The sequence below is a fragment of the Sphaerodactylus townsendi genome, linkage group LG10 (assembly GCF_021028975.2).
Source record: "Sphaerodactylus townsendi isolate TG3544 linkage group LG10, MPM_Stown_v2.3, whole genome shotgun sequence".
In the NCBI taxonomy this organism is placed as follows: domain Eukaryota; kingdom Metazoa; phylum Chordata; class Lepidosauria; order Squamata; family Sphaerodactylidae; genus Sphaerodactylus; species Sphaerodactylus townsendi.
The window spans coordinates 3,067,522-3,094,025 of NC_059434.1; the positions used below are offsets into that span (position 1 = coordinate 3,067,522).

General features: G+C 49.6%; 1 protein-coding gene across 2 annotated transcripts in view; it reads left to right on the top strand.

Annotated features, from left to right (window-relative positions):
- The first annotated feature begins 6,132 nt into the window (after positions 1-6,132).
- Positions 6,133-26,504, top strand: part of CRMP1 (collapsin response mediator protein 1) — a 34,278-nt gene continuing 13,906 nt past the window's right edge. The window contains exons 1-7 of one of the 2 annotated variants that reach the window (XM_048508951.1): positions 6,133-6,893; positions 12,594-12,682; positions 13,184-13,368; positions 17,524-17,688; positions 21,429-21,490; positions 22,944-23,024; positions 23,806-23,874. In XM_048508951.1, the coding sequence (XP_048364908.1) occupies positions 6,435-6,893; positions 12,594-12,682; positions 13,184-13,368; positions 17,524-17,688; positions 21,429-21,490; positions 22,944-23,024; positions 23,806-23,874 (1,110 nt within the window). In that variant the 5' untranslated portion in view covers positions 6,133-6,434. Of the gene's footprint in view, positions 6,894-9,570; positions 9,743-12,593; positions 12,683-13,183; positions 13,369-17,523; positions 17,689-21,428; positions 21,491-22,943; positions 23,025-23,805; positions 23,875-26,504 lie in introns of those variants that run through there. The other variant, XM_048508952.1, reaches the window with a different exon arrangement.

Genomic DNA, 26,504 nt, shown 5'->3' on the forward strand with positions numbered 1-26,504 from the left:
TTTACTTATTGGATGTCTTGCGCTTCTCATACGCAGAAGTTTAAAAAAGCATTTGTACAATGAATCTTAAAGCCAATTCCTAAAAACCACTACACAATATTACTCAGAGAGACTCAATAAAATAACTAAAAACATTACAGACAAAATTACCAGCTCGTGCTATATAACATGGGGCAGAGATAGATAAGTTTTACAGTCTCATATTTAAATCAATTATCTTCTTGATCAGTTTTGTTGGTACAAAGTACCAAGTGGGCATTTCTCTTATGATGTGACTGTCCATCTGTCACACATTTTCATTTTTTCTTTAAACCAAACATTTACAGTTAGCAACAGATTTTTTAGCAAATACATTAGAAAAAGATTAGCACAATGTCACCCATACAACGAAGGGTTAAAATGGAAGTTGGTTTAGGAAGAACTTTGTAAGATCAGATCATGTGTCCGTCTCATGATCCTGTTCCCAACAGCGAGCCAGTTGGAAACTTACCAGCAAGCCAGAATTATTTCTGTGTCCACCCCCCCCCGCCCCCGCCAAAACTGCTGAAGAGATGCTACTGGCCACGATCCGAGGCGACTTCATGGGAAGAAGCGTACTGGAGACCATGTGTGCCGGGCCCAGGACTATGTCCACTTCCATATTAAGATAGGCTCATCAGTCTGGTCAGAGCGACTGTCAGTTGCAGCACACTGGCTATTCACTGTTGCGGTTTCCTTGGAAAGACACTGAAGAAGAAGAAGAGGTGGATTTATATCCCTCCTTTCTCTCCTGTGAGGAGACTCAAAGGGGCTGACAAACTCTTTTCCCTTCCCCCCTCATAACGAACACCCTGTGAGGCAGGTGGGGCTGAGACAGCAGGTGAAACGGGCCTGCTCTGCCCACTGGCTGGGAACTCTTTGATCCCCCCCGCCCCCGCCCATCTTGCCTGATCCTGTGGAGATTCCACTGTTCAGAAGGCGGAGCAATATATTGTGCTCTGTGCACAGGCCTTATGCAGTGGTCCAGCCCATTGGACGACTGAAGCATGCATTTTTCCCTCAGTGTATAATGGAAGGAAATATGTACAATATGAAGACTTCCACATCACCACAGAAAATATGGAATTGTAACACTCACAAAAGCTACTTTGATCACATGTGATTGGTCCAAATTAACTGTGTAAAATGTTGAGCTATATCTTGTTACCAAAACGTATTTTTCTATGTTAAATGTATACTTTGCATAATTTTGTATATTAAAACGTATGCATATTTTCAGTTCAGACTGTCCCATTTTTATGGAAATGCTCAAATGTTTTAAAAATCTGCCTCAAGGAAGTACTAATCATTGTGGGCATGTGAAGAGTTTAAAATACAGCAGGTCTCAGGACTGACGAGTCTGCAAAAAGCAACCAATTAAAATGTCTTGCTTGGGGTTAGGTGGGGGAGGGGATCCCCTGGTGGCGGAAGAACAGGCAGAGCCCCTTTGCTGGGGAAACGGTGCTGCCGGAAGGGATGCCGGCAAGAGTCAACGCTGCGGTTGCAGCACAAGCAGCCAGCTGGCCGGGGAGGAGGGGCGCCTGGTGAGGCTTCTTTGGAGGAGTCAGGTCCCCCACAGCGCCTGGATGCGGGGAAGAAGGCTGAACAAGGAAGCCCCTGGAAAAGGGGTCCCCAATATAGCGCCCATGGGTGCCATGGCACCTGCTGACACCTTTTCTGGGACCTGCCTGGTGTTTTTAGGAAGTAGGTGGGGGCCCGGAAGGGCTTTTGCCCAGCAAGGATTTGAATTGCTGCTAGAGGTATGATTGGCTCAGATTTTTTAAAATGTTGCTTTCAAGCTGTGGCAATCCTTTTTTTGACTTGCTCCACCTCCTGTGGCGACCCTTTTGCGGCTGCTGCACCAACCAAGCCACGTCTGAATTTCAAAAGTGCCCTCATGCCCAAAAGAGTTGGGGCTGAAGGCCCTGCTGCCAGTGGGCATGTGTCATGAGTTCGGGTGCTGCCCCTCTGGCCCCATTTTCCATGCTAATTCACCCAATGGTGCAGAGGATTCCTCCTTTGCTTGCCCTGTACTATGGTACACCTCTGCTGCTCCATTTCTGTTTTCCTACCTGGCTCTCTGGAAGGGGCAAGCAAGCAGAGCTGGCCGGCTGCCCCCTGGCCTGGCCTGGCCACTGACAGACCATGTTTCTGGCTCCCCTTCTTCCTGCCACGACCCTGAGGACAGGTGCTTGTAGCTTCGCGTGTCTGTTCTGCTGCCTCAGCAATAGCAGGAGGGTGTGGATCTGGAAAAGCATAATCAGTGGTGCGACCGCACTTGGAGTCCTGTGTTCAGTTCTGGTCGCCACATCTCAAAAAGGATATCGAAGAGATAGAAAAAGGGCAGAGAAGGGCAACGAGGATGATTGAAGGACTGGAGCACCTTCCTTATGAGGAGAGGCTGCAGGGTTTGGGACTCTTTAGTTTGGAGAGGAGGCGGCTGAGGGGGGATATGATTGAAGTCTACAAAATTATGAATGGGGTAGAAAATGTTGACAGGGAGAAATTTTTCAATCTCTGGCTACCAATCTTGATCCTCCTTGATCTGAGATTGCAAAGGCCTTAACAGACCAAGTGCTCGGGAGCAGCAGCAGCAGCAGGCCATTGCTTTCACATCCTGCATGTGAGCTCCCAAAGGCACCTGGTGGGCCACTGCGAGTAGCAGAGAGCTGGACTAGATGGACTCTGGTCTGATCCAGCTGGCTTGTTCTTATGTTCTTAATCAAAACCAAACACAGGCTAGTCCAAGCCATCATCTTCCCCATAGCCATGTATGAGTGTGAAAGCTGGACTACAAAGAAAGCCGACAGAAGAAAAATAGACGAGTTCGAGTTGTGGTGTTGGCGAAAGCTACTGCGCAGACCATGGACAGCTCGGGTGACAAACGCAGAAGTCTTGAGCTGCATAAAACCAGACACATCACTAGAAGGGAAAATAACCAGGCTCACTTTGGTCATGTGATAACTTTGGTCAGGTGATACAATTAAATTTGCTAGAAAAAGCTATGCTGCTCAGACTTGTCAATGGCGGGAGAAGACCTGGACGCCAAAGAATACGATGGGTAATTCCATAAAAGCTGATACAGGCATAAACATCAACCAGCTGAAGGAAGCAGTAATCAAAAAATGTTGAAAGAGCTTGCCTATTGGGTTGCCAAGGGTCGAGAACAACTGAATGGTTAACATCATCATCATCATGGCCAACTGCCAGCTGGAAACACTCACTATGGGAGTCTGGATGCCCGCTGGCAACCTCTTTGCCCTCCAAGGCAGCCTGGAACCCACTTCTCTGATGTGCACCTCCCTCCGATGACTGGCGTTTTGGGGGACAAATGACTGGCAGACAGAAGCCTTTATTGGCATTATAAATTACAATATTAAGAGAGAGAAAAAGAACATTTATCCATTAACTGAACCTGTTAAAATACTTCAAAAAATACATTAAGTGTCCATATACAAACCCCAATATATAAAACACATGGAGAGATACATTAACCATGACTATTTTGCAAAAAAAAAATTATGCTTGGCCAGGTAATGTTTCAAAAAGCTCGCAACATTTTCACAAATAAGGTCACAAGAACCATTGAGTAGAAAATTCATAATAGATGACAGATCAATATTTAACCTCTCCATATACATGGAGCGAGGGGAATCTCTCTCTAGACAGGGCACTCTAGAAGTACATGTTGGACCGTCTCAACCATAGCCATTTTACCCTGGCATCGCCTGCTCTCAAAGGGGGACAAATGGCAGACAACGGGCAGCTCCCCCCCTTCCACCCTAGCTGGCCAGCCAATGTCGGTTGAGGCGACAGAAAAGCCAAAGTTGCGGTTGATGTATAAGAAAAGCAAAAACGCAAAATGAGAGAAAAGACAAGTGGGAAGGAGCGGGACAGAAGGAGGCTTGAAGCAGGAAGGGAAGAAACAGCCAGCCAAGGTAGGCCATGGGGACCTGGAAAGAAAGAGCGGAGGACCCTCCCCATGTGGGAGAGCCATAAAGGAAAGGTGCGGCAGCTGCAACCATCCATTTCCTTGTCTGAAACAACTATTTTAACCATCTGACAAAAGACTGTTACTGGGCTTTGACCACTCAGCAAAACTTCTAAGTGGGCGGGTTATGATGACATTCAAGATATATGTAAAAATGAATGTTTTGCTGTTACATGGTGGATTTATAATTTCTTGAAGTGATATCTTGACCTTTTCAACACAACTGGCACATTTAAATGTAGCCTTTACCAACTGCTGTTGTTATGCATACAAATGTAGTGTACAAATCCAGTTAACAGGTCTTGTGTGTCAGGACCATGCCTGTCAGTATCTTGATGTCTTGCTGTGTGGGATTTGCAATTGTTTTCCTGTTTCCCTCTTCCCTTCCCAGCAATCTCCTGTTAGCAATCTCCTGGCGCCAGCCCATCTTCAAAGAGGTGTGAAAGGTTCCCAGGTCCTTTGTAGCTTTGTAGTAGAAACTGTAATGGACATTTGGTGTGGGGCGAGACGGGGGGGGGGGGGCTGTTAAAAGATATAAGTCCTGGATCTGAGCTCTCTAGCTCAGATCCTGCTTTACACTGCTACTCTTTGCATCACCTGGAATAAACCGCTTTTGAACTTTCCTACAATCTCTTGTTATTTCCACGTTCGAGAGTCTGACATTAAGCAGGATCTCCCAGTTTGACCCGCACTTGGACCCATGGCCGACAAGGATGGAGCTGAGGGGGGTCCCCGGCTGGCGAACCTGATGAGGGAACGGGGCGAGTTCCAGACAAGGACGAGATGCCCCACAACCCGGATTTAGGAGACGAGGAGAAGGATGCTCCCGTCCCTGACAGACACAATCCTCATTTGGGTGCCGCACGAAGCACCAGTGGTGAGGAGAGCATGGGATCGCCCAATCTCCTGGCGCCAGCCTACCTTCAAAGAGGTGTGAAAGGTTCCCAGGTCCTTTGTAGTTTTGTAGTAGAAACTGTAGTGGACATTTGGTGTGGGGCGAAACGGGGGGGGGGGGATTAAAAGATATAAGTCCTGGATCTGAGCTCTCTAGCTCAGATCCTGCTTTACATTGTTACTCTTCGCATCACCTGGAATAAACTGCTTTTGGACTTTCCTACGATCTCTGTTATTTCCACGTTCGAGAGTCTGACATGGGGGGGGGGGGACACTGCAAATCGTGAGGCTCTCCTACTTGTTTACACAAAGAATACTGCTGAATGGCAAGCAAAATCCGGCATTTAATCCATTGCTGAAGCTGTTTATTCCAAATATACGAGGCAACACTGAAAGTTCCCAGAGGATGAAAAAAGAATAGAGGTATTTTTCAACTAGGATTATCATCCCACTACAGGACTGTGCTTGGGACTCAGGGAAATGGAGGGACCAGCATAAGGTGTGGTTCAGAATTAGTTCAGATCCCAAGCTGTGGAACCGATGTGAGTCCTGGATGGTGTGAGGGGGCCAGGGGAGGGGTGCTGGAGACACCTCTCAGAGCCCCGTTCCAAATCTCTCCTCAGCCGTGCATTTTCACCGGCTTTTCTCAGCCAACATTTGCCCAAAGAGGATCATATCTCACTGGAAGCTTCAGGGATTGCTGGGAAATACACACATGTCGTGTTCGGGACCCTGACACCCCCCCTCCCCTCAATGCATCCCTCCCATCCCTCTGCAAAGCAACATCTGACCCCTTTGCCACTGGCCCCGCCTGCCCGGCCGGCAGAACGGCACACCGTGTGCACAGCATCTATCGGAGTTGGTTTCCTGCAACACCCCCTCCCCCATGAAGGAGAGCTGGATGTATACCCTGCTTTTCTCTACCACAAAGATACACAGGGGGGCTTACAAACTCCTCCCCTTCCTCTCCCCACAACACCCACCTTGTGAGGTAGGTGAGGTCCAGAGAGTTCCAAGAGAACTGGGACTGACCCAAGGTCACTCAGGAAGCTTCACGTGCAGGAGCAGGGGGGAATCGAACCCGCTTCTCCAGATTAGATGCCACCGCTCTTCGCCACTTGGGGGGTGGATGAGGGTCTAGTTGGCGCTCCCTGGGGACGGGGACCGGCCAGCTGCCCTCTCCTCGCTGGGCGGCCCCTGAGGACCTGGGGCGGGGGCGGCCAGGGCTCGGCACCGAGCGGTCCAGCGGCGGGGCGGCGCTACGGCCAGTCGCCTGCGGACGGAGGGAGGGAAGGAGGCGCCCCGCCCGCGTGGCTCCGCCTGGCCAGGCCCCTCCCTCCCGGCGCAGGAGCGCGGCACTTGCGCGGCAGCCAGCAGGGCCAGCCGCACGGAGGAGGAGGCGGCGGCGGCGGCGGGGGCGCGCCGGGTGCGGGCCGGCCTGCGCGCGGGGGCGGCCTTTGTGGGCGGTGGGGGCGCCGGTGCGGCGCGGCCTGGCCGTCTGGGCGGGCGGGCGGGCGGGCGGGCGCGCAGGATGGCGGGGCGTCCGCGGGGGTGGTGGAGCCACGAGGAGGAGGAGGAGGCGTCGGCCGGCGTCGGCGGCGAGGAGGACCTGCCGGTGTACCTGGCGCGGCCGGGCAGCCGGGCGCAGACTCCGCGGCAGAAGTACGGCGGGATGTTCGCGGCGGTGGAGGGCGCGTACGAGAACAAGACCATCGACTTCGAGGCCTACAGCGTCGGGCAGAAGGGCGGCCGCACCCCGCGCAGCGCCAGCCGGCACGGAGACCTGCTGCTCCTGGCCGCCGACGGCGCGCCCAGCCCCGACGCCAGCAGCCCCGACCTCTCCGGCGGCTCCTTCCTCGGCTCGCCCGGCGCCCCCGCCGCCGCAGACAGGGACCAGCAGCAGCAGCACCCGCCGCCCTCCGCCGCCCCCCGCCGCGAGCCCCCCGGGCCCAAGGAGCGCCTCTGGCTGCACGGCCTGGCCCGGCCCCAGGTACGCGCAGCGCGGGCGGGGAACGGGGCAAGCAAGCCAGCGGGGGGGACTGCCGGGCCCACCGGGGGGGGGGGGGAGCTGCGGGGCCTGCGCGGCTCCTGCTGCCCTCTTCCGCTTGGCTGCCCAGGAATGCCGGCCTCCTGGGAGCGGCGCAAAGAGGCAGCCGAGTCGGAGGGCCTGGCGGGCGAGGGGGGCTGCCTGTCATGACCAAGGCAGGATTTGAACCTGGGTCTCCGCAAGCCTCGTGGAGCACTCTGGACCCTCTGCTGCGCTGGCTTTCAAAAGCTGAAAGAACAGCTTCATCTGAGTTGGGGCCCCTCCTGCAATCGGCAACCCTATTGGTTTCCCCCTTGCATGAGTGTGTGTTGTGTGCTGCAGCAGCCACGGAAGCTGGTGTGATCCTGGGCTGCATCAGTGGGAGTAGTGCCAAGATCGAGGATGCCACTCTATGCTGCACTGGTCACCTGGAATACTCCTACTGTGTCCAGTTCCGGGCATCGCAATTGAAGAAGGATATTGATGAGCTGGAGCAGGTCCAGAGGAGGGCGACCAAAATGGTCAAAGATCTGGAATCCGTGCCCAAGAGGGGAGATTTGGGGAGCTGGTCCCCCCGCCCGGGAGCAGCAGTGGCGTAGGAGTGTATCTAATCTGGAGGAACCGGGTTTGATTCCCAGCTCTGCCGCCTGAGCTGTGGAGGCTTCTCTGGGGAATTCAGATTAGCCTGTACACTCCCACACACACCAGCTGGATGACCTTGGGCTAGTCACAGCTTCTTGGAGCTCTCACCTCACAGGGTCCTTGTTGTGAGGGGGGAAGGGCAAGGAGATTGTGAGCCCCTTTGAGTCTCCTGCAGGAGAGAAAGGGGGATATAAATCCAAACTCTTCTTCTTCTTTAGTTTGGTGAAGAGAAGGTTAAGGGGAGACATGATGGCCAAGTTTAGATATTTGAAGGGAAGTTATGTTGGTGAGGGAGGGGCTTGTTTTCTGCTGCTCCAGAGACCAGGACCAGGAGTAATTAGTTCAAGGTGCAGGAAAAGAGATCCCACCTAAACTTTAGGAAGAACTTTCTGACTGTCAGGGCTGTTCGACAGTGGAATACGCTTCCTCAAGAGGGTGGTGGAGTTTCCTTCTTTAGACGTTTTTAAACAGAGGCTGGATTATCATATGTCAAATCAAAGTGCTTTGATTATGTGTTCCTTCTGGCAGGGGGCTACATTTGATGGCTCTGGTGGTCTCTTCCAACTCTATGATTCTATTTTATGATTCTAGGGGGTACTTATCTATTCTTTTTCCTTTTTGTTCTCCTGTCGCTATGGTTTTGGAGGAAGTGCAAGGACTGTTCAGGGAGTGACAGACTGGGTGCCCTTGGCTCAGCCCACTTGTTCAGGTTCTTTGGGTAGCTGGACCACCGCCTGCACACAAGTGGAGCCCTCTGGGCAAACCTCACCAAGCAAATGGTGGGGGTGGGGGCATGACTGTTTCATGCAGAGAAGTTTCTGTGTGGACATCTCCAGATTTTCAAGCAAGGAGCCGACTGCAGCATAGTGGGCAGCTGCTCCTTATATTGGAGCCATCAGAAAACCTTGTCTGGGTCACGTGGTCTTGGCAGGTGGATCTAACTCATTTTCTTGATAGCCCCAAAATTCAGTCAAAAGATCTTTTAAAGGGTCTGAGCCTTGTTAGGAAATCCCAGAAGCTGCTGATGAAACGGTGGAGTGGCCTTCTAGGAGTCTAAAATCCAATACTTGATGCCTCGCAGGCCAAGAGTCATTATACTCCAGACCACCTCAAGAGTAGTCAGCATTGCATGGAGGCCCTGCAGCCAGTCATCTGTTTGGGGGTGGCAAGACAAGCCCTGCAGTCAGCAATCCTTGGGTGCAGCAGCAGAGTAAACAATTGCTCCTCTGTTTATTTATTGAAAAGATCTATTAGCTGCCTTTTTGCCTGACGGAGCTCAAGAAGGCTCACAATAAAATTGAGAGACATGAAGGAAAGTAGATAAAATGCATAAAGCTGACATTTAAAACTGCCATTTAATCAAGCAGAGCTTTACCTCAATGAAGTTATTTTAGGTGTCCCTCTCCGGGGAGGTTATTCTATCACCGTCCCCCCAGGCAAGGACGTCCCCCTCCTCTGAAACACAAGGCCACAGGAGCCCCCCCCTTTTCACGGACCAGGCATCCTGGGGGGCAGCACCTGAAGGGAAGCAGCATGTCTGAAACCGGCCTTTTGTTTGCACCTGTTCCAGGGCAGGCAGGCAGGACTCCTCTGTGGCGCACTGGGTGGCTGGGCAGCCCCACAACCAGTGAGGGGCCCAAGTGGCCAAGCACTCAGCTGCTGTCCGAGCTGGCCTCTGCCTGCCCGCCCACGGGGCCATCCCTGCCAGTCGCCCCCCCCCCCGTGGCTCCCCCAGCGGCAGGCCTGTTCCTGGCCCGCCACCCCCCCCCCCCGCGCCCCGGTGGGTTGACCCCGCGGCAGGGAGGGAGCTGTGGGGCCTGAGAGGGAGCTCCGTGCGGGCCGTGGGTGCCAACGTGGCTTGAGGCTGGGGCAGCCCTGCCCTGCCGCCTTCCCGCTGAGGCTGGGGCTGCGCCCCCCAAGGCTGCTCCTGGCCTGGCCGCTTTCCCCTCGCCCGGCCGGGGCGCGCGGGGACGGCCTCTTGGGCGGGCCGGCGCCGGTGCGGAGGGTCTCTCGGTCGTGACGCGTCGGGGCGAGGAGGCGCTTGTGGCGGGGTGGGGGCCCCGTGCAGGCGCCGCCCCCCCCCCCCCCGCTCGACGGAGCCGCCGCGCTTTGTTGCCGCCGCCGCCGGCATGTCGGCCTTCCAGGGCAAGAAGAGCATCCCGCACATCACGGTGAGGGCGCGGCAGCGGTGGGCGCCCCCCCCCCCCGCTCTGGCCTGGGCTGGCTGCTGGCTGCGGCGGCGGGCGGGCGGGCGGGCGGGGGCCCGGCTCTGGCCTCGATCCGGCGCGCACAAAAGGCCCCTATCGGGTGGGGGGCTCGTGCCGCTGCAGCCTCGCTTGGGCAGGGAGGGGGCGAAGGCTGGCGGGCAGTCCGAGCCCCGGCCCCGGGGCACAGCGGAGCCGCCCACTCTGGGGGGCCAGCCGGGACCCCCCCCTGCGATGAGGGGCGCGCCCCTTTGTTCAGGGGCTCCCGGGCTCGCCTGCGCCAAACCAGCCCGGTCCTTTGACGCGGCCGCCGCTCCCCGCTCCCCGTGCCGCCTCCCTCGTTGCCCGCGGAAGAGCCGGCGAGACCCCGCCGTGCTCCTGGGGCCCCCCCTCCTGGGGCAGCCTGACTTGTGCACCCGCAGAAAGGGGCGGGGCTCCGGCTCATGCTTGGGAAGAGGTCCTTCGAGAGCGGGGGGGCAGGGGGGGCCTCGGCAGCATCCTTGCCAGGAAATGCCACTTTTCAGCCGCCCGCCCGCCCGCCCGCCCGCCCGCTCGCTCCGCTCGATGGTTTCCTTGCTCCAGCCTGGACCGTGGGGTGGGGGTGTGCGTGTGTGTGTAGAAACGCACCTGGCATTGAGGGCTGTCATTCCGCCGTCAGCCGGCCTGCAGGGCCAGACCAGGTCCCAAGAAGCCGGCGGCTGGCGGAGAGCTCAGACAGGCAGACGGAGGCCTGCCTGCCTGCCGTCTCTTCCAGCTCTCCTGGGTCCCGGCTTGGCCTGGGAGCTGCGCATCTGTGCTTCAGTATTTCCCACAGCAGTAGGCCTGGCCTCCAAGGACAGATGCACCAGGTCAAATATTACTTGCTGTCTCCAGTCCCTTTACATTTTCAGGGACCGTTATTTTCTATATGTCAGCAAGTTTGACATACCAGCTCCCTCTGTCTCCCTCTTGACTCCTGGTGCCCCCAAAACAAAAAACACTCAAATTCCTGGAGATAAAATTTTATTACTTCCCAAATTTGGGAGTGTTTTGATCCCTGAACCAACTGAAAACAGCTAATTTCAGGTTTATTTTCATATTTTTATATCCCCTGTTCTGGATTTTAACAAAAATAATTGGCAAAATTGGTAACAGGTGCAAGTTGTGATGGTCAAGGGGCCATCACTACAAAAGCCCTGTTGTTTTTCATCTACTCTGTTTCTGATAGGAAGAGTGGGAGTGGGAAAATATGAAGAGATTACTGTTGTTGCTGAGGATGTCCCTTCTGCTTTTACTGTGAACTGATGTTCAAAATCTCCCAGTCCACTCGGTTACAGCTGCCCACGGGTCTCGTCACCCCTGGGAACAAACCTTCTTGCGGTCCGAAGCGGATGAAGAAGAAGAAGAAGAAGAGTTTGGATTTATATCCCCCCTTTCTCTCCTGTAGGAGACTCAAAGGGGCTTACAATCTCCTTGCCCTTCCTCCCTCACAACAAACACCCTGTGAGGTGGGTGGGGCTGAGAGAGCTCCGAGAAGCTGTGACTAGCCCAAGGTCACCCAGCTGGTGTGTGTGGGAGTGTACAGGCTACTCTGAATTCCCCAGATAAGCCTCCACAGCTCAGGCGGCAGAGCTGGGAATCAAACCCGGTTCCTCCAGATTAGATACACGAGCTCTTAACCTCCTACGCCACTGCTGCTCCAATGCTAGTGAGAGGAGGGGTGGGAGCCAGGAAAGTTGGGGATCTTTGTGTGGACCAGGCAGAGGCCTTGAGCTGGATCCAGCCACTGCCTGTGTCAGTTCCTGGAGGGGAGACATAGCAAAACAGCCTGTGTTTGGCTGAAGAATTGAAAATAAGGGAAAGTTTTGGTAGTGTTACATTTCTTACTCAAGTTGCCAAATGGACATTGGGTGGGTAAAAATTCTAAGTTCCCCCTTTGCACGGTAGACTGAAAAATGGTAGATAGAATAGGCTATCTGAATATGCAGTGATGGCAAAATTAATAAACTATGTAAGCGGAAGACCATTTCAAGATAACTGGAAAGCATGTGATTATTTCTGAATAATGAGAAGTAGTGAAAAATATATATGAATGACTAACAACATTCTTGATACATTGTATCAAAACGTGTTTAAAAATCATTTAAATTTATCATGGATTGATGATCATAATAGATGAACTTAGTTCAATATTTGGGAAATATTTTTGGAAATTAATAATAATCACGATTGTAGGTTTCTTTTTTACCTATTCTATTTCATTATAATTTAAAACAATATTGTATAATATCAGTATTGTGTTTATTAAGTATGTATCTTATGATTATGATAATCACTATTTATGGCCTATTATTATGATACCATTTACTGTTCATAGTTATTATCATTTATAGTTCATTGCTTAGTATGTAAATATTTAATATATATAGGTATATATATATATGTGTGTGTGTGTGTTTTGGAATTAGTCGTAATCATTGCTTGGATATAATTCCCATTTTTTAATTTTCTTTTTATCCTAATTTTCTGTTTATATCTATTAAAATACATTTAAAAAGGATAGATTTTCCCTTCTCCAGGATCAAAGCTGTATGGCTCCACTTCCTTTTGCACCCAGTTTTACTGAGTAAGAGGTGTGTAATGGGAATAAATTCTATCTGAGAAGTTCAGCAGAGCGATTTGGCTAGTGCTTTTGGTGAGCCCGGGTGCCCCATAAGATAACTTCTGCCATCTCTTGCTGAGGTTTTATGGCATAGTGTTTTGATAATAGTTGAATTGCCTAAATCTTTTCGTTTATATTTTACTTCTATTGTTTCTGGTGATGTCTTTTTCTCCCCAGAGTGATCGGCTACTCATTAAAGGTGGACGGATTATCAACGATGACTGCTCATTCTATGCAGATGTGTATCTCGAGGATGGACTCATAAAGTTAGTTTTAATTCACTGAGCTTTCTTTACATGCCTGTTGATGCTGTCTATGTTATGACTGCTTATGATCCATTGGTGTATCTCATCAGTTGCATGAAATAAATAATAATAATGTATTGTAGAGGGAGGAATTTGCAGAAATTGTAATCTCCCCATTCCACTTGCACTTCGGAATCTAATATGGGATGCTGTGTTAAAAGCAGTTTTTAAAAATTGAATCCCAGCATGCAGTGTGTGTGTGTGTGTGTGTGTGCAGGTGATACTAAGTTAAATGTCATAGATTGGACTTTGAACTTGATTTTTAAACTTGAGATCTTCAGGATTGCTAATATGGGCTTGCAGAGATCCTGGCTTTTCTGTAGCTCAGGGAGTCTTCCTCCAGAAGCACTGGCGGGAACTCTTTGTGCCTGAAGAAAGTACTCCTCTTAGCGGATGGATTGGTAGGATCCAGCCTGGTGGTTCTCAGCAGTGGAATAAACAGCCCTTTCTATTTCTTGTTAGGCAAATAGGCGAGAATTTGATTGTTCCGGGGGGAGTGAAGACCATTGAGGCAAATGGGCGGATGGTTATTCCGGGAGGCATTGATGTCAACACTTCCCTCCAGAAGCCCTGCCAAGGCATGACTGCTGTGGATGACTTCTACCAAGGCACGAAGGCTGCACTAGCGGGAGGAACCACCATGATCAGTAAGTCCTGCTGAGGTCATGCTTAATGGAAGAGATGGGAGGTATTCCTTTGGCTGGAGCCTTGGAGAAGAACCTGCTGTCCTGGTGCTGTGTGGCCATGAAAGGGCAAGGCCAGAACCCTTATAAAAGAGCACGCGGCCACTCCCATGGGTATGTGCCTGTGGGTGCTCTCAGGGCTAATGATGGAGCAGGAGCTATTTGTCAGTGAAGACCTTGGGCTGGATCCTGTGGCTGTTCCACTGATGGAAGTGGAAGGAGGTCAGATCTTGGCTGATCTTCATCCTTGCTGGCTTCAGGCTTTCTGTCTTTGAGGGTTCCCCAACCTCCTTGGGCTGCTGAAAGGCCCACTTTTTCCAGCCAGGACATCCATGGAAACCGACCCCTTTGATTTTTCCCCCTCCCTGGGCTGTATGTCCGGTGTGACTACTGTGTTTCAAAATATATTTTAGTTTTCCATAATCTTAGTCCAGGGGTCTGCAACCTGCGGCTCTCCAGATGTTCCTGGACTACAAGTCCCATCAGCCCCTGCCAGCATGGCCTAATGGGAATTGTAGTCCATGAACACATGGAGATCCGCAAGTTGCAGACCCCTGTCTTAGTCCTTTCTGCTTTTTGTGCACAGTAATTTTATGCAGAGAGAGATTTGATCAGCAGAGAGCCTTCTACCAGTTTTGGGATCACAAACGTGGCTTTGACACCACAAATACTTTTGATTGGGAGCTGCACCAGTCCTGGCTTCCTTTGAAAGTGTACCTGTGTGATGTACATGTGTTTAAACTTGATTGCTTTGTTCACATTTTAGCAGATAATTCCAAGAAACTTTGGATGTGGGTTTGAATGTGTATCTCTCTTGCTCAGGTGCTTTATTCTGTCCATAAATGAGACTGATTATGTTCAGAAAGCGTTTTTTTCCCAAAGTGACTTAAACCAGGATATGTTTATACAATGTTTTTTTTTCATAATTCATGGCTGAGAAAATGGAATCAGCACCCCAATACACATATATCAGGTATGGTTATAATGTCTGATCAATCCCTTTATTGGGATAACAAGGATGAATTGTTCAGTTTGTGATAAACTTTAAAGGGTGGGTGGAGCATCTCTCTGTTTATTTACATCAGGGAGGTAGATCTCAGGAATTCCTTTCAGTTCGAATTGGTTGACACTCTTGATATCTTAGCACCAGGAATAGCCTCTGGGACTCTGCAAGGACCCTTTGGGATTCATGCAGGGAGTGAAGCAAACTGCGTGTTAAAAGCTTTGCTGTTGTTCAGACCTCCCAGGTTGTTCTTGACCCACTTGATTATGCCTCAGCCAGATCCCAAAAGCATAGGGTACTAGTTAAGAGTGGTGGGCTGGGTTTAATTCCTCCCACGTGAGTGGCAGACTCTTATCTGGTGAGCTGGATTTGTTTCCCCATTTCTCCACATGAACCCTACTGGGTGTCCTCAGGCCGTAACAGTTCTCTCCGACTTTCTCAGCTGCACCTGTTTCACAAGGTGTCTGTTGTGGGGAGGAGAAGGGAAGGCAATTGTAAGCCACTTTGAGACTCCTTATAGTTGAGAAAAGCAGAGTATAAATCCAAAGTCACCATCGTCTTCTTCAGATCCTTCAGTTCTGACACTCCTTGGCATCAGTGGGAAGAAAACTCTTCTGTAAGTCTGATGCCCGGCTCGGAGAAGAAAAAAATCCCGTCCCCTTGGTAGAGGCTTCATGGGAGGTGATTGATTGGTGACGTTCCTTACCTCCACACCGTGAAAAGCTTCAACTGCCATTTCCAAGCATTAAAACCTTTTAAAGGGGCGGGACTCTCCATGCTGACTGGCCACACCAACTCTTCTGCTGTAAACAGGGAATTTTGTTATAAGACAATAAGTGCACAGCAAGTAGGTGTTGTTTCTTGTCCATAATGGTGCTTGAGCCATCCTGCTTTGGCAGTGTTTCCCAACCTTTTTGAGGTCACTCTTCATGTCTCACGGTACCTCTGCCGCCACCCTCCACCTTCCCCTCCCATTGCCCCTGCTTGCCACATCCCCACCTTCCCCTCCCAGGGTGAAGGAAAGCACTGGGGGTGGTGGCGGCTGCTGACCTTGTGGCTGGCCCTGCCCCATGGGCCCACTCCATGTCCTTGCTGGCGCCGGTGGGAGACACCACAAAAATGAGGGGGGGGGGAGCGGTAGTGTTGCTGCGGTACCCCTGGGACATGCTCAAGGCACCCCAGGGTACCAGGGAACCCTGGTTGAGAATGGCTGATCTAAGGTCTGGAAGATCTGGGTTCAAGTCCCTGTGACATTTACTGGGTGACTGGGGGCCAGTCATCCTTATCCCAACTAATGTACCTTGCTGGTCTGTTGTGGGTGAAGTTTACCATGTACACTTCTCTGTGCCTCTGGGAGGCTCTCTGTAATTGACGGGAAAATAGAAGCCCCGGGGCTTCAGAGGGAGGCTCTATTTCTCCTTTTGGCTAAGGAGGTGTTTGAGACATTGAAAAAAAAAGACTCCTTACAATTCCAATCTCTTTCAGAGATGGCTAAAAAGGCTTGCTCTCCTTTAAGTCTGCTAATCCCATCTGAACAAGGCCAAATCGCCAAATATTTTTCTCAGTTTATTGTATTGTCGAAGGCTTTTATAACGCAAGAGCGTTAGCTTCTGCTACAGGAGGGATTCCTGTCAGCTGGTTTCAGGAACCCTCTTAATAATTAATTTGTTTTTCGCTGCCACCAATCTGTACTATAGCCCATAAATTGATTAAATGGTCACCACACTTTCTGGGAACACACACAGACAAAAATAAGCTGGAACGAAACTTGAAAAAAGTTTATTACTGGCTTGAAATGTAGGCTTTTCAGGTAACTTGAGAGGATTTTAAAGCTTGGTGGTTTCACAGATGTTGTTGGTACTTCAGTTGCAAAACAGTCACAGACACTCGCAGGTGTCACTTAAGGAAAGATTTTTCTTTAGAGGTTCACGCCCCCTCCTCTGTCAGACGCTAGTCCACTGTACCTAACCACTAAACAACACACCAGTCTCTGCCCTATGGGATTCTGGCACACAAGCCTCCCTCTCCCACCATCCAAACTGGCCACACTGCCACTGAACTGGGCCTCCCAAGACTGGTGTTGTATTGTGGAGGACAGACTTTAGTCTCGTCAAAGGTTTCCCCTCAAAACACCTGAGTGGCGGTTCACTCTCCACCAGACTCAAGGCTTCCTGATGTCTCTGATTAGCTTCCTCAGCTACAGAGTACACTGTCTGACTCCTGTCAGACCAACAGCAGTGACAGATCTCGGCTTGATCTGCTCACTCTGCCAAAACGTATCCTAAGGCACACAGAACCAAAAGACAAAAAGCCAAAGAACCAAGAACCCTCAGCACTCTGGCTGACTCTTTTTATATTCTTGTCATTTCCCTCTAGCCAATCAGGGCTGGCCAGGGCTTAACCCCTTCAGGGCAGACTCTCACCCTGGAAACTGAATGCCTTATAAGGGCATTCGTCACACTTTCACAGCTGGAATCACTGGGGTGCTGTGTGGTTTCCGGGCTGTATGGCCGTGTTCTGGCAGCATTCTCTCCTGACGTTTCGCCTGCATCTGTGGCTGGCATCTTCAGAGGATCTGATAGTTGGAAAGGAAAGCAAGTGGAGTATATATACCTGTGAGTAAATTGACCTCTCAGTTATTTAATCCCAGCCAAAGGAGAGCTCTTGTCTTGGCGAGGTTTAACACCACCCCTCAACTTTTCTGAGTTTCAGGTATAAGGGTTTGAAGAAGGCAGATAGACTTTGTTCCTGCCCACTAGCTCAACTGGAATCTGTAAGTCATCCACTCCTGATCTGTCTTAAACATGCTAAAGCCAGAACAAAATATTCCACGAGCACTCCACTGCTACAAACTGATAAGAGATCCTTTATTTGTAATTCCACTCTTCCTGAACAGTTCTGATGCTTTGTTTAATGAAACACTAGCAAACTGTTTGTTAGAGTTAATGTCTAAATAATATACTCTTTTTGTCGCTTTTTTGATATATTGAGATATTAATTTTTGCTGCTGGTTTTGCATACTTCTCTTATATATATATATTCTTCTGCTGGTGCCACGTAGACTGAAGGCTAAACATTCCTACTAATTTCATTCCTTGTGTTCCTCATCCCTGCAGTTGATCACGTCCTTCCGGAACCCGACTCCAGTTTATTGACCTCATTTGAAAAGTGGCACGAGGCAGCAGACACCAAATCGTGCTGTGATTATTCTCTCCATGTGGATGTCACCAACTGGTATGATGGGATTAGGGAAGAACTGGATATTCTGGTGCAGGATAAAGGTCAGTCATGGGCTGGGAAAAGCGGGGATGGGGTGTGGGTGACAGAATGAGCAAGAGGCTTTTTAAAGGTAAAGAATGACGGTCAGTTCATTGACATGTTGGGTAGATTCCTCTGTGATTCTCCAAAATTCAGTAGCCCAGGTGTTGCTGGGCAGAACTTGGTTCCTCCCGTGTGTAAGGAAGTCACCAGAATGTTTCCACTGAACATGTTTCTCTGTCTTGCTGTCCTCTGGGCTCCTGGCAGTGTGGGATGACTTTTACGTGGAGATTTTGCCTGGATTGGCCCTGAAAATGGTCCTGGAGAAGTACCCTTGATGTTGGTGGCAGGCAGCGGGGAAGACCTTCTCAGGCTATTTTCACACACAGTTTAAAAAAAAGGTCGCAGAAACAGCAGCAGGGATGATGGGGCATTTCAGTTGTTGCCTAGAAAGTCCCCATGGGCAACTGGCTCCATCTTGCCTGCGTGCTCCGTAGGTGGCCTCCTAGGCTGCAGTTTGAATACTCCCTTCTGAGGATGGCACCGGGCAGCAGTTTTGCAGCCATAAGAAGTAAATGTTTTTTTTCTTCTGGAAGGACCTCAGATTCATCCAGGGATGAGAATGTCCACCTTTTAGCCCTCCCACAGCCCCCCCCCCCCCAGTGTGGCCACTGAGAGAGGCAGTGCCATTGCTAAGTTAGGGCGTACAAAACCTTGTAGCCTGCTCTTTGGGCTAAGGGCTGCTAGGTGGGGTTGAGACCTGCCAGAGAGGGAAGGAGATCCAGCTGCTCCCCTCGTGGACTGGCCCATGGGTGAAAGCTTCTAGGCAGGGTCTGCCCTTCCCCCTGGCACGACTGCCAAGGCAGAGCCAACTGGTTCTGGTGGGTTTTCCCGGCTGTGTGGCCGTGGTCTGGTGGATCTCGTTCCTAACGTTTCGCCTGCATCTGTGGCTGGCATCTTCATCTTGCAGAACATGTCTTAAACAAAACTGGACATAACATTGTATTTGAAAACACTGAAATTCTGGACAATTCAGAAGGTGACTATGTCAGACTGCACAGGGAGGCCATTGAAATTCAGAAGAGACTCTAAGAATTAACAAAGCTTGGCTTCCACTACTTAAAAACACCAAAAGCAAACCCCAGTGGCATGCTAAGTTCATGAACAATGGACTCCACCCAAACACAGGATTTGCATTGACCAATACTGCTGCAGGGCATGAAAATGTGAATCTCTCCCTGGACTGATAGCCCCCTCCCCCCAATACAGTACTATCAACCACGTCTTTGCATAGCAAGTTACACCCAAACACTTTCTGACTGGTTCCCCACCCTGGGACATCGACAATATATACCCCAAACATTCCCTTCTCTCTGGACACAGTGTGTAACAGACTTCTCTCTGTGATACACCTCTGACGATGCCAGCCACAGATGCAGGCGAAATGTTAGGAACAAGATCCACCAGACCACGGCCACACAGCCGGGAAAACCCACCAGAACCAGTTGAATCTATCTGTGGAAGCCTTCGACAATGCAGAGTCAACTGTTCACACTGGAAAGAGGGTGTGGTCTTCCTGTCATGGTTGTAGGGTGGTCAGACAGGGCTGACGTGCTTGCCTCTTTAGTGCCTGGGGCCTTGTAGAAGTGCCATGCAGGTGCAAGAGGGTTGGCACTGGGAACAACTGTTGTTGGCAACTACAATATTTGTTGCTTTAGGCTGCAAAACAGAAGTGTGTGTTTATTCAGGGGGAGGAGTTCTCAGTGCATCATAGGTCATCTTCCTCCTTGCTAGGTACCAGCGACGGGCCAAGATTTCTCGTGATGTTGTGTTTGCTTTGTGCTGGATACCAGGGATGTTGGGCCTCCCTTGCTGAAATGGTGTGGATGGTCTCTGGCCTGCTTTGGAAGCTCCCTTGTGCGTGATCCTGGGGGGTGGGGGGTGGGGCTTCTGTGTTTTTGCCCAGCCCTGCTTATGTGGTTTGCTTGAGGCTTCACAGGGACCGTGGCCATTCTGGGGATGGTTGAAAGCCAGAAAGCTTGATCCAGAGTTCCTTGAATGGCTGGGTTGGCCACATGGGAGTCATTGCATAGTTTGCATCCATGGTCATGTTAGAAGAGCTTTTTTTGGATGTGTGTGGGGGGTGGGGCAGGGGGTGTGACTTAATACATTTCTTGTGTTTGGGTATTTCACACGACAGAAAGCACGCCCGTGTGTTTGCGACTGATCTATTTCTAAAGGTTGCTTTGCATAGCCATGCTGAGGTGTGCCAGTGGATTTTAGTTTCTGTGTGGAAGTTCCTTTGGAAGGTCCTTGCTGCGTTATTGTCCTCACAGGGAATGCAGGAAGGTTCAAAACCTGCTGCTCCTAATATGGGTTCTGAATGTGGGGTGGTGCCGACAGTTGAGCCCGGCCAGCCTGAAGGGCTCAGGGACTTCTCAATGGAGAGTGAAGCTGTTGCAAACTGCATTGGAGGGATTCAAAGGAAATCCCCAGAGCTCAGGGTAGATGGTATTGGGGGGGGGGGTGGTGGTGGTTCCTTGCAGTCCATCTGCAAAGTGTTCTAAGAATTTTGGCAAATCTGCTAAAAGTTGCTATAGTAAGTGCAGTGGAATAGTAAAATAGGTAAATGCAAGATCAGAAAGCGAGCATAATGTGTAAAGTATTACATTTGACCGCAACCCTTGTTTTTTTTCCTACAACTATCTTCCCAAGGTTTCAGTGCTTGTTGAAAATAACCTGCTTTGCTATTGTTCCGGTAACTTAAACTGCTTCCCACAAAATGCAACGATTGCATGGGGTATAAATGGAAAGTGTGGAAAGATGGCGCTCAGTCTGGTGCTGGGTCTTTGCTTAATCCTGATCTCCTCAGCCTGCATGCAGCCTTAATCCAGCTCATACTGTGGCTTTTAGCTTTGTGTCATTCTGCATAGGCATGTAGCCCCACTGCAGGGTCGTGGTTAGAGTATCAGGCTAGGACAGGGGTAGGGAACCTGCGGCTCTCCAGATGTTCAGGAACTACAGTTCCCATCAGCCTCTGTCAGCATGGCCAATTGGCCATGCTGGTAGGGGCTGATGGGAATTGTAGTTCCTGAACATCTGGAGAGCCGCAGGTTCCCTACCCCTGGGCTAGGATCTGGCAGACCCAGGCTCATGGAAATTCAGGGGGGGACCTTGGGACGTTCTCCACCCCACCTACCTCACTGGGTTGTTTTGAGGATAAAAAGCCACTTTGGCACCCCCTGGGGAGAAACAAAGGATATAAAGGAAGAAATTAAATAACTAAAATGCACACTACCCCTGCCCATTATTCGCAGAGGCTGTACTCGGTGGGTTTCTGAGCTTGGGCAAAGCTGGGTTAGTTGTGTTTAGCTGGATTAAAATGTATGAACAGATGTGCCGAGTCAAGTGTCATAACATCATGGCCTCGTATTGCAGAGAAAACAGTGTGAAAATCCAAATGGAAAGACATTTTTTAAGGCCAGTGGGAAAAAATGAACAGAGTGGCTTTTTTTATTTACCCTTCCTTGCTTTTCCATTGCCTCCAACTCTACTGAGGTCGAGTTGTCTTGGAGGCTTTGTATATAGACTGGCTGAAATGCAAGACCTGAACTAAAAAATCCTTGCATGTGCTAGTAATTCTGAGCTGTGAATTAACATCTCCAGCGCTAAGATCCCTGTGTTCTGTCAGCTACATACTGCTAAAAACGGGTGCTTATTAAATCTCTTATTTTGCATGACGTAATTTCCCCCTCTGTAACAGGTGTTAATTCCTTTCAAGTCTACATGGCCTACAAAGATCTCTACCAAATGACTGACAGCCAGGTAACCTGCATGTTGTTTCTTCTGTGTCCCAAGTGTGTGGGCAGTTTTTTTTTAAAATAAAGCCTCATTCTGGCAGCTTTGAACTGAGCTTGTACTTGGGAAAAAATTCCACTAATTGCATTCCTGCACTTTCCCTGACAAGAGAGAAGTGTGAATGTCTGCTTGGGGGGAAGGGGGGGTCATATGATTTAACTTGGCAACCATTTTATTTTGCATTGACATTTTTTAGCGCATGTGGATAGCACAGCCCATGGAACTGGGGCTGAATATATTTGAAAGGAATGCTGAAGCATTTGGATTCTAACCTGGCCAATTTCAGCACCATGGAGAAGGTTCCTTCCACTTTCGAGGAGATTTTCACATACTTCCAGCTGGCCGAGATTTTCCTGTGGATTCTTATTCTACACTAATTTTTTTGAAACTTTAAATCCCACAGGGCTAAGTCATGTTGGCTGTGATGTTCTGAAATCACATATTTTCTTTGGAAATATTTTCAGGAATTTATGATGAGGTTCTGGAGTGGTTTATCCAGATTTTTTCATTTATATACGAACATATTTTTTTTAAATTTCTGGGTCCCCCCCTCCCCCATGTGTCAGATCATTATTCCTTGGGAACAGCATCGCCCTGTAGAAAGAAGAGGTGCATAATTTGGTCAGTGTTGACTAGATTTATCCCGCAAAATAAAGATTACAAATTTATTGGATAACTTGCTGCTTTCTAAATATAAAATTATAAACAAAACAGTACACATTTGATACAAAAAATAGTTTAATCAGAGGTACATTGGATCCTTGTGTTGAAAACAGCGCCTGAATTATAGAAATGTCAAGTGGAGAGGGTGATTTTAAAGATATTTCAAAAACTGGGGCCTTGAGTGGCAAATAGCACGATTCATGTGGTTTAGTATCTATGCTGGGGAAAAGATATGAAGGAGGCTTCGCTTGTTATGTACAAGCTGAGAAAGGCATGCAGGCCTGATAGGTTTCTTTTTTGGTATGTTTCACCAGCCTGTATCTCACAAGAGCCAGTTTGCCCGTGACCTTTCTCCAGCGTAGAGATTCCTCTTGCGGTGTTTTCGTAAAGGGGAAAGCAGTTCCTCCCCTGCAGACCTGAGCATCTGGAAGTGGCCTCATCATCTGTCAGACTTGGAACAGGGCCCAGCATTTCCATGGCAGGAATAATATTTCCTTCTCAGCACTGCTTTGCTTCTGTGGTCACTGGGCAGAATTTAGTACACTTGGCCCAGAATGGGGAGGGGGTGGACTTCAGCAGTGCCTCCCCCTCCCGTGAGTGGCTGATGGAAAAGGGGGGGGGAGTGATATGTAACTCCCCAAGAGAAGCGAAGACTCATTTTTCTTGGACTCCAGCTTTGTCCAAAAGTGGACAGTGAAGTCATAAAATGCTGTGAGGATGGACTGACTGGGTTTTTCTCCCTTTGCATTGTATGTAGCTATATGAAGCCTTTGGCTTTCTGAAAAGTCTGGGAGCCGTAATCATGGTCCATGCTGAAAATGGGGATTTGATAGCTCAGGTGAGAAAATTTCTTGCTACCATTTCTTTGGGGTTTCCTTTCGGTCTACTGAGGGAGAGGCACTTTCCCAGGTGATTCCTGGTTGCAGATGTGACTGCCACTGCTGGGACTCTGGCGTGGGATCACTTAATGTTTTGAGGTGATGTTGTCAGTTGCTGCATGTTGCATTTGTCAGAATGGTGAGGGCACTCAGAAGCACCAGTTTATCTAGAGAGCAGAGTCTCTTCCGCTGTGTGTTGGAGAAACCACTACAAGTAAACCTTCCTCCTGCCAGAACACTTTATGGGCTGCTAGAGCAGTGGGAAGCTCATTGGAATGAGTTGGAGCTGCCTCTGTCCCAGGAAAAGACCACCTCACCATCTGGACTGTGTCTGCTAAAGAGAACGGGGTGGATATCGCAGAAGGGTGCCGGGGAGGGGGGGAGCTTCTTCGTGGCTTATTTTCTGCCTGGTGCCCCCTGAGCCATCTCAGTCTCTGGCATCAGCCAAGTGATTCCTGCCCGTTTCTCGCACTGTCCTGGGTTCTTGGAAACCTTTGCCTGGGTGGAGCAGTTTAGAGTGGAGGTTTGGGAACAGCATGATCCTTGGGAGGGGGCTGCCCAGCAGTCAGCAGAACAGGTGAGTTTGGTCGTCCTTGCTGTGACCAAATTGTGATTTTTGGTGTCGTCTGTGTGACTTCCTTATGTGACCTGCACTTCCTGTTGCGTCTTCTAGATGTCAGTTTGACTGAGCTTGCACTGAACCGAGTGGCACTAACTGGACATGTCTGGAATCTTTTTTAGGAACAGAAGCGGATGCTTGAGCTGGGGATCACTGGCCCAGAGGGGCATGCCTTGAGCAGGCCAGAGGAGGTGAGAGGGCGGGTGTCTGCCTGGAGGCTCTAGTCATTGCCTGTTGAAGTGATCTCATTTTACAGGCACACACAGTGTGTGTGTGGGGGGGGGGGGCACTTCAGAAATGTGCACTTCTGGGATAAAAAAATGCTCTAAATATAGAACACCCTGCTAAAAAAATGAAGCCAAGCCAGCCTCCAACTGAGGGGTTGGTACAAGTAGCTTGGCTGGTTTCTGTGAAGTGTTCAAGAGAAGCTTTGTGTGAGAGCTTTGGGCTGAACCCCCCCCCCCCCGGTGTCTTGTTTTCTGGAGCTGCCAAGCTGGATCTGCTGATCCCTGAACAGCCTCTCAGCAGTCCTGTTGTTTGTGTGTTTGCAGCTGTGTGAGAATTGCTTTCCAGAGGCTGCTTTGAACTGCTAGCACATTTTGGGATCTGTTCTGGGCATTGAGACCTTGCAGCATTCCACGGGGATCTTCTGATACAGCTAAAAAGATTTTTTTTGTCACAAGACTGGGAATTGGGCCTAGCTACAAATCACAGAACCGGGTGGGCACGAAGCCCCTTCCAAGCCTTCCGACCCTCTTTGCTGCCATCTTTTCAGGGCCAAGTATTCCCCAAATTTATGAATGGAAACGTGCGTCTCAAAGAGCGTGTCAAAAAAACGGACCGGAAAAATTATACAAGACACACGTATGCTGCTAAAGTGGCATTCAATGTATTACCCTCTTATATTTCTAATCATACATAAAATACAAGTGCAACAATGCTTATTTGTATTTCTATTCCAAGTGGACTTCCTTGGAAGGAGCGCCGGGATTTTCTCACGCGTGCTGAAACAGTTCACTCTCAGTTTAGTGCACACTCAAAACAGTCCAACGTATTAGCCCTACTCTTCATATATTTATATCCAAAACCATAGTCATAGGATATTATCCTGACATTTACAAAGTTCTTATTCTTCAAGAGTATGTTGTTATTCTGGATACGTGGCTGAAATCTTACGTGATCTCCTGCTGGAGTCCATTTAAAGGAGCCTTGTTGCAATGCGGAGAAAAATTCAGCAAGCAAAAAGTTCAGCAAGCCGAAGCTAGTTGCGTAACTAAAGCTTTTCGATGCCTTCTTCAGTGCTCCGTATTTGCCATTATCCTTGTCATTCTAAATCTTGTTACTCTCTTAATGGATGTCGACATCCAACAAGGCTCCTTTAAATGGACTCCAGCAGGAGATCACGTAAGATTTCAGCCACGTATCCAGAATAACAACATACTCTTGAAGAATAAGAACTTTGTAAATGTCAGGATAATATCCTATGACTATGGTTTTGGATACAAATATATGAAGAGTAGGGCTAATACGTTGGACTGTTTTGAGTGTGCACTAAACTGAGAGTGAACTGTTTCAGCACGCGTGAGAAAATCCCTGCGCTCCTTCCAAGGAAGTCCACTTGGAATAGAAATACAAATAAGCATTGTTGCACTTGTATTTTATGTATGATTAGAAATATAAGAGGGTAATACATTGAATGCCACTTTAGTAGCATACGTGTGTCTTGTATAATTTTTCCGGTCCGTTTTTTGACACCAAGTATTCCCCACCCCCACCCCGGCTCCATTGCAACACTCCCAGCAAGCTTTGTTCTGCATGAGTCTTCCAGTGGGGAGATCTGGACCGTTGCCGCTGTTCTCGGTGCAGGGGTCATTTGATGATTGAAACACACAAAAGCACATCCTTACTTTCGGGGCAATATCTGATCATTAAATAATCAAATTGTTTCAGAAAAATTTTCATTCCGGTGCTAAGACTGTATTCTGAGTACATCATTTTGCTGCTATAAAAAGTGTGGGAAGAGTGTCCTTGCTTGCCTTAAGCCACAACACCAGAGTCAGCATCTTGTGCGTTCATTTGCTCTCTCTCTGTCCCTCCCTCCCCACCTTTTCTGCTGCTCCTCTGCTGACAAAGAACATTTGCAGGTCTCCATCAGTCATTTGCAGCCACCTGCCTTCTCCTGATCTGCTTGGCTGTGCAGACAAGAGATGTGCCCCTGGGAAGGAGGGAAGGGACAGGCACAGCACGGGAGGGGGAGGGCTGCCATTAGAAGACTGGAAGGCTTTCCTGAGTAAGTGAGGGAACTCCCCAAAGAACTGCAGGGCTGCCTTAAGCATTCTGGCCAGAGTGCAGTGGTGAAAGCTGGAGGCAGTCAGCCACGTGCTTCCATCTAGCCCCACTTCTTCCATGCCAGTAGCTCCATTGGCTGACTGGTAGCACAACTGCCCACCTTCTTTCCCCTTCCCAGTTGTTGGGGGCACTCAGCCGGAGAGATAATCAGAAAAGGACTTCAGCAGAAATATGTACGATGGAGTGAATTTTGAAATGCCGGATTCCCTGGAGGTGGCCTTGGGTCACAATGGACGTTGCCATTGACTCTTTGCATTTTGTATTAGTCAAACTTAAGCCCTGATTGTAAATGCAGCTCTTTTTTTTTTTGGCCTCTTCTGGAGACTCCTCATTTCTGACAGTTGGAGACATGGAAGGTTTGACTCTGTTCATCTTGCATCTGATTGCCAAAAGCACCAGGGCATTGCTGGAATGGGACTGCCCATATAGGACAGCAGGAACAAAGCTTTGCTGGGAGAAAAAGCAGGAAGGA